The following is an 8,350-nucleotide window of genomic DNA, read 5'->3' as shown; positions in this document are numbered from 1 at the left end:
TTATCATTCTGTGGACTAGTAAACTGAAATCTAGTTGGTTGCTATGGATTTATTGTACTTTTAATTACAGCTTGATGTAATATCCTTGTACAGTAGAGTTGCACGATTAATCGTTAAAAAAAAACAAACAAAAAAAAAAACGCAATATCGATTCAACCCCCCACACGATCTTAATCCAGCATTTCAATGATTCATTCATGTAACAAGTGCAGAGCCGTTCTCTGCTCACTCAGCTGTCAAAAAAATAAAAAGCCAGCAATCAACATCGTCAGCACTGGGAGATAACTATAAACAAAGTATCTTTTGGTTCTTTTAGATTGAAGGAATGAACTTTGGTCTGTAAAGCTACTTTCACACTGTAGTGTGGCTGCGTTAGCGGTAAAGCGCTGCTCGTTTTAGCACTCAGGCTTGCACACTTGGGAGGCGGTTTTCAGGCACTTTACAGCTATTTCTAGTGCCAAAACGCCTGAAAACCACCTTTAGTTTGAAAGGGGTCTTAATGAGGTCAGTTTAACCACTTAAAGTGGTTAAGCCACTATATGTACTTTACATCATCCTCTCTGTGTAATTATGTAAGTGCTCCTGTGTCTGTGCTTTGTAAAAATTAAGCTGCTATATACCCGTTTTGTGAGTGCTGATCAGCGATCACATGACCCGCCGCCTCTCTCCTCGCTCGGTCTGACAGCTGCAGTGGGCGGGGCTGAGGATCCCCCGCTGACGTCAGTCAGGAGGGGAGGAGGAGAGACGCGGCGGTTCATGTGATCACCGATAAGCACTGGCAAAAGGGGTATATAGCAGCTTAATTTTTACAAAGCATAGACACAGGAGCACCTTACATAATTACACAGAGGATGATGAAAGAAAAAAAAAATGTTTTTGAGCAGCAGGAGGGAGAGCGGGCACAGACACGGAGCTGACAGGCAGGGAGGGGAGGGGGGAGGAGGACACAGAGAAGGACAGAGAAGAGCTGCGGATGACAGAGGCATGTAAACTGATCACGGTGTCAGGGCTCAGCAGCCATGATATACTGTGGCCAGCCTACAGGGGGAGGGCAGAACCAGGCAGGATCAGCCAGGTTTTTTTCTAGGCGATACAGGGGGCCAAATTACACAGCACAAGTACTATGTAGAAAAAAAAAAATCCTGTTATCTTAAAGCATGTTGTACAACATGCTTTAAGATAACAGGATTTTTTTTTTTGGTTAACAACTGCTTTAAAGACTAAACCTCTTTCTGACATTGTTGCTTAAAAAGTTAAAATTAGTATTTTTCTGCTAGAAAATTACTTAGAACCTCCAACATTATATATATTTTTTTAGCAAAGACCCTAGAGAATAAAATGGCGGCAATATTTTATGTCACGCTGTATTTGCGCAGTGGTTTTTCAGACGCAATTTTTGGGAAAATATATAAATTTAATGATTTAAAAAAAAAAAACAGTAAAGTTAGCCTAATTTTTGTATATAATGTGAAAGATGTTACGCAATGAGAATCGTGATATTTATTCTAAGTAAAAAAATAAATAAATAAAAATTGGGATTCTCATTTTAGCCAGAATCGTGCAGCTCTATAGTACAGATGTGTTTCTTTCATAAATAGCTGGATGTATAATGGCAATCTGCAAGAACTTTAGGCCTATCGTGAGCTCTCATTATACAAAGGAACCCTTCCCTTAACTTGCAATTGGCAAGAACATGTACTTCCATCTGGCTGTGGAATAAACAAACACAAAGGAACTCATCTATTGGGGCAAAGAGCAGCAAGACACAGCAACCAATATGCAATTGCCGCTAACACAAAAGGTACAGAAAAGGCTCATGGTTTTGTTACAGGTTATCTGCAGCACTTGTGACAACCAAATAGGTCATCTAAAGTAAAGACTGCTGTCAATCATCTGTAAATGAACATATTTATAGCTGAGTTTTGAATGAAAAATAATAAAACCGTATAAGGTGGATGTAGGACACATACATGAGCAGATAACCTGGCATTACAAATAAAAAAGAATTTAAAAAAAAAAAAAAAAAAGAAGAAGAAGAGAAAAGAAGAAGAAGGAGAAAGAGAAGAAGGAGAAAGAAGAAGAAGAGAAAGAAGAAAAGAAAAAGAAGAAGAAAGAAGAAAAAGGAAGAAGAAGGAAGAAGAAGAGAAGAAGAAGAAGAAGGAAGAAGAAGAAGGAAGAAGAAGAAGGAAGAAGAAGAAGAAGAAGAAGGAAGAAGAAGAAGAAGAAGAAAAAGGAAGAAGAAGGAAGAAGAAGAAGAAGAAGAAGAAGAAGGAAGAAGGAAGAAGGAAGAAGAAGAAGAAGAAGAAGAAGAAGAAAAGAAGAAGAAGAAGAAAAGAAGAAGAAGAAGAAGGAAGAAGAAGAAGGAAGAAGAGAAGGAAGAAGAAAGAAGAAGAAGAAGAAGAAGGAAGAAGAAGAAGAAGAAGGAAGAAGAAGAAGGAAGAAGAAGGAAGAAGAAGAAGAAGAAGAAGAAGAAGAAGAAGAAAGAAGAAAGAGAAGAAGAAGAAGAAGAAGAAGAAGAAGAAGAAGAAGAAGAAGAAGAAGAAGAAGAAGAAGAAGAAGAGAAGAAGAAGAAGAAGAAGAAGAAGAAGAAGAAGAAGAAGGAAGAAGAAGAAGAAGGAAGAAGAAGAAGAAGAAGAAGAAGAAGAAGAAGGAAGAAGGAAGAAGGAAGAAGAAGAGAAGAAGAAGAAGAAGGAAGAAGAAGGAAGAAGAAGAAGAAGAAGAAGAAGAAGAAGAAAGAAGAAGAAGAAGAAGAAGAAGAAGAAGAAGGAAGAGAAGAAGAAGAAGAAGAAGAAGAAGAAGAAGAAGAAGAAGAAGAAAGAAGAGAAGAAGAAGAAGGAAGAAGAAGAAGAAGAAGAAGGAAGAAGAAGAAGAAGAAGAAGAAGAAAGAAGAAGAAGAGAAGAAGAAGAAGAAGAAGAAGAAGAAGAAGAAGAAGAAGAAGGAAGAAGAAGAAGAAGAAGAAGAAGAAGAAGAAGAAGAAGCCTCTTCCGCAGAAGCCGCTCGAAGAAGAAGAAGAAGAAGAAGAAGAAGAAGAAGAAGAAGAAGATCAGAAGAAGAAGAAGAAGAAGAAGAAAGAAGTCTCAGAAGTCTAATCTGCTTCTATTTTGCATTCTCTAGTTCCCCCCCCTTCCCCCTCATCAAGCTGCTAATTAACGTTCTATCAACACAACCCTGTTTTCCATTACATACCTTATTTAGATCCCACAGACGTCTTCACATGGGGTCCCTGCGCTTCTCTCTATATACAATGCACGCAGATCATGGCTGGTAGGAAGCTGTACATAGCTTCCAGTAAACATCACTGCACCCTGCCTCAGTACGCAATGCAAACAGAGGGCTGGCACGTGGGAGGAGCTATAGAAATATCAAAATGTCCGTCGGGGGGGGGGGGGAGCAGGCGTTCCTTGGCAGATTGTACCTGCATGCAGACCACCCTAGGTAATGTCCACATGTGATGCTGAACCTCCATGATTATAAGAACTAAAATTCATTGAGCGATAGAAAAACGGGCCAGGGAAAGAGCTCCAGCCCAGGAAATGAGGCGGGGCTCTGTCTGAATTGCTGAAGCTTCTAATGCACATTGCGGGACGCTCACAGTGTGCAGTGAAATCAGAGTAAGAAAATTCAGGAGAGGAGCCGGTACAACAGTGCACTGAATGGAAGGGGTTGGAGTTCAGCTTTAAATCTAGTTACAGATGGCCCTCTGATGTACCTGCAATAAGCACAGACCTCAGAATAAAATATACAATAAGAATACAGTAGGTGATCTGTATAAACTGTTACAGCCCCATTCGTTCAGCCTGACAGTCGTTTTCTATTTTCAAAATGTTTGTGGCGAGTCTCAAAACCGCTTTGCTGCCCATCAAAAGAACACGTGGGAACAGAACTATAGCATTTGCCATTGCTGTCTTAACATGCATCTCCGAACTTACTATCCCAATCCTGCATCCGCTGTTTAGGGAGTCACCAATGGGAAACAAGTGTGCAAGGCAAGAGAGCTTAGACTGACTTAATTGGCAAGTTCAGCCGTTTATAGCCACAGTAAGCTCTGTTACTGTCAAATAGATTCCCAGCCTTACATAGAGACTGCTGTAGTGTCGCTCAACCATCTGTCCATTACCTGACTCGTCGCTCCATCAGCAGATGCTCCGGTGTCGGCTCTGCGATTCGCAGCGTGCCCCCGTACGGGTCTCTCCACAGGAGAGTTCCTCCGCCGATAAAAGAGTACATATGCGTATCGTGTCACCACTTGGCTCTCGTCCACCGAGGTCACTGTGCTGTCATCAAAAAGCCTCCAACCTAAGGGGAAAAAAAAAAAAAAAACACAAAGTGTCGGTAAAAGTTATTCACATTACAGCAGAATAGCACTAGAAACCGAGAAATCATTAAAAGGTTGGTTTGAATTTCTAAGGAGCACATTAGGCCCCTTTCACACTGCCACGACTTGAAAGTCACGCGATTGCAGGGAATGAATTGTATAAACTTGAGGCCTATGGACCTCAACTCGCATCAAAGTCGGACCAAAAGTAGTACAGGGACTACTTTGAAGTCGTTGCGACTTGAAGTCGCACAGATATGAATGGGTATCATTCGGAAACATCATGGGGTGCAACTTGTCATGCAACTCTGATGTCCAAAGCCGCAGGAAAAGTCTTAACCTCCCTGGCGGTATGATCATGTCAGATTTTTGAATCTCAAAGCGGTACATTGTTTTGCATAGAGATTTGGTATTTTATATCGTAGGCCTGTAATTCTTAGGAACAACTCACTTAAAAGGGTTGTAAACCTACGTGTTTTTTCACCTGAATGCATCCAGGTGAAAAAACACCAAGCAGTGACCGGACCCCCCAGCCCCCTCGTTTTACTTACCTGAGCCCTAGAACTTGACCCACGGGGGGCACACTGTCTCTCTCCCCGGGGTTCTCGGCTCTTGATTGGATAGATTGATAGCAGCGCAGCCATTGGCTCCCGCTGCTGTCAATCAAATCCAATGACATGAGCGCCGGGGGGCGGGGCCGAGTCCTGCATTCGGCCTCTATGGACACCAAATGCTGGACTCGGGAGCGCGCCCGCAAGGTAACCCCCCCCCCCCGGGGAGAACGCTTCTCCCAAGGGGTTATCTGATGTGGGGAGGAGCCGCGAGAGCTGCCGAGGGACCCCAGAAGAGGATGTTCGGGGCCACTCTGTGCAAAACGAGCTGCACAGTGGAGGTAAGTATGATATGTTTGTTATTTAACCACTTGCTTACCGGGCACTTAAACCCCCCTCCTATCCAGACCAATTTAAAGCTTTCGGCGCTGACGCACTTTGAATGACAATTGCGCGGTCATACAACACTGTACCCAAATGAAATTTTTATCATTTTTTCACCACAAATAGAGCTTTCTTTTGGTGGTATTTGATCACCTCTGCGGTTTTTACTTTTTATTAAAAAAATGTAAAAAACTGATTTTTTTTTTAAAAAAAAAAGTTTATTTTTTTATATTTTGTTTTAAAAATTTTAAACGGGTAATTTTTCTCCTTCATTGATGTACGCTGATGAGGCGGCAGTGATGGGCACTGATAGGCGGCAGTGATGGGCACTGATGGGTGGCAGTGATGGGCACTGATGGGTGGCAGTGATGGGCAGCACTGGCGGGTGGCACTGATTGGCACTGGCGGGTGGCACTGATTGGCACTACAGGGTGGGCATTGATAGGTGGCACTTGTGGGCACTGATAGGTGGCACTGTGGCAACTGTTAGGTGGCACTGTGGCAACTGTTAGGTGGCACTGTGGCAACTGTTAGGTGGCACTGTGGCAACTGTTAGGTGGCACTGTGGGCACTGTTAGGTGGCACTTTTATTGGGCACTGATGAGGCAGATGTGCCTCTTCCACTTGGGGACCGATGTCCCCCACATCCGATCCGGTGATCGGCTTTTTTTTCTACTCGCGCTGTCAGCGTGAGTAAAAAAAAAAAAAAACGATTACCGATCTTTTGTTTACATCATGTGATCAGCTGTCATTGGCTGACAGCTGATCACATGGTAAGGGGCCGGGAACGGCCCCTTACACAGATCGGTGATCAGCCGAGTCTTCAGTGACTCGGTGATCACAACACGCCCGGCGCGCGCCCTGCAGGGCGCGCGCAGGGAGCGTGCACAGGGGAGGACGTCATATGACGTCCTCCCGGAATGTAGGTCCGCGCTGTAGCCGTCATTCGGCTATAGCGCGGATGCCAGGTGGTTAAAAAAAAGACCTTTAGTGTCACTTTAAATCTGTCCAAATAGGAGAGTCTAGTAGACAGCCCAGGTATGATAAAGTTTGAAACACAAAAATTTTTAAATTATAAATAGCTATAATTATAAAATAAAATAATATAATAATAAAATGAATTCCTCACGAATCACTATCGCTCAATTCTGCAAGTGTTCTAATTTACTATTGCTGTTTTCTAGCTGGTCTAAATAAAACCATTTTGATGTAAAAGGGACATGGACATTCCTCCAGGTAGAAGAACAGTTTATATAATATAAAAGTGCAGGCAGGGAAATGGACAAATCGCTAGGGACAAAAGGGATGTGAAATGATTTGATACAGTAATGTAATCTTACAGATTACAGTGTACTGCATGCGTTATGTTTTTGTACTTTTTGAATATGCCGCCGGGCTCCGCCCCATATGTGTGATGACGCTCACAGGGAATGGAGCCCAGCACACAGAGCATCAGGCTGAGGATCCGGGGGGGGGGGGGGGGGGGGGGGGACGACGACATCACAGGATCCTGGGGACAAGGTAAGTTACCTAGTTACCTGGACCAGGATTCTGCAATGCAATGCAATCCCGTGTGTGGCTTGGGGTTACCGCTAATGGTAATGAAATGAACCCCGAGCCACACTCGGGAATACCGCCGGGGAGGTTAAGCAGGGAAAAAAAAAAAAAAAAAAGAGAAAAAAAAAAAAAAGAAAAGAAAAAGGCAAATATGCTTAGCACTCCGCTGGTTTTTGAACTAAGAAGTGCTATTAAAATAAATGCAAAAAAGCAGGCTGCGGGTGGACTAACATTGCAATGGTATTCTCTTCTCTGCCCTTATGCAGTAAATAGTGTCGTAACTTAAAAGGTACTGCTAATCCACTTCTAACACACCGCAGGGACAGGAGGCTGCAGGACCAGTATGACAGTGCGGCGCAATCAGGTGGCACCGAGAAACTGAAGACTGGCAAGAAAACTGACCCGGGTAAAGACAGTACTGGACTCCTGGGTTGGTGAATGTCTTTCTTAAAAGAGAAGTGTGGGGCAAATAAAAAAAAACACATACCCACTTTAGTGGATGCAGCATTGATCCAGTGGATCTATCCCCCGCCGCCTCTACACTGAGAACATTGAACAGAGAGCCGGTGACTGTTAGGCATATGCTTTCTGCTCTGCACCTCCAGCACTCATTAGAGCGCTGGGCTGTGCAGGGGGGGGGGGGGGGGGGGGGGGGGGGGGCAGGTGGCTCAGTCTCTCAGCAGCATACTGAAAGGCCTAGGCAGCTGCGGTCCAGCCATGTGGGTGTATACCGACATTAAATTTGGGATCTCTCCAGAGCCTGGAATGACGTCAGCTGGCAGCAGACTTTAGCCTGCTGTCGGTTAAATACGGGTCACAGGAGTGCAGAACTACACACCTGTGACCCACCGGAGAAGGCGGCCAAAGAGCTTTGGCCCTACTTCTTTAATAGCCAACAGCTACAGAATTTGGAGCTGCTGACTTTTAATTACTCTTTAAAGTTCCAAGTGAGACATTTGAACTTTTGTTGGTTACATATATTTGCTAAAAGTATTACATAAAGTGGAACTCTAGGGAAACGGCTGAATACAGAATGGAAGAAAAGAATGCATGAGCAATAATGCCAGACAAAATATTTGTAATCTGCATGCCAAACTCTGGACTCTCCAGGATGACCCCAATTATTTCTTTAAATGGTAAAGCTCCCTGCGTTACCTGCCTTCTCCTTGAACGGTGGATGATGCAGATTCATTGTCCAACAGGCAGGCTGGAAAAGGCGACACAGGAAGCTACATTACTGAGCTAGGAAATCAGTCACCTGCCTGGATGTGCAATTCCTGAGACTGGCCATACAACACAACTTGGGTAGGTTACACAGTAAACATATTTTTTGAGTGTTTTCAACCACCTGCCTAGAGAAATATTTACTGTAAGAATTAGCAAAATTAGGAGTTGTGAGCTTCTAAATCTACCAGTCTAAAATACACAAGAAAAGCTTCTGTTAGCGGACGGGAAATATTTGGAGAATGCTGGTAATGTAGATGGAAGTGTACTAATCACACCAGGCATCTTGGATTGAGCAAAAGGTCTTGTGAAGTGTTA

At 43.6% G+C, this 8,350-nt stretch overlaps 1 protein-coding gene across 1 annotated transcript in view; it reads right to left on the bottom strand.

The window, feature by feature from the left end:
• USP19 (ubiquitin specific peptidase 19) overlaps positions 1-8,350 on the bottom strand; it is a 176,648-nt gene that overhangs the window by 65,401 nt on the left and 102,897 nt on the right. Inside the window, exon 25 of the mRNA XM_073591813.1 lies at positions 4,119-4,297. Coding sequence (XP_073447914.1) covers positions 4,119-4,297 — 179 coding nt within the window. The remainder of the gene's footprint in view (positions 1-4,118; positions 4,298-8,350) is intronic.

The sequence above is a fragment of the Aquarana catesbeiana genome, linkage group LG07, assembly GCF_042186555.1.
Source record: "Aquarana catesbeiana isolate 2022-GZ linkage group LG07, ASM4218655v1, whole genome shotgun sequence".
NCBI classification, from domain to species: domain Eukaryota; kingdom Metazoa; phylum Chordata; class Amphibia; order Anura; family Ranidae; genus Aquarana; species Aquarana catesbeiana.
The sequence above is the reverse complement of the archived record's forward strand: the minus strand, read 5'-3'. Positions and strand labels throughout refer to the sequence as shown.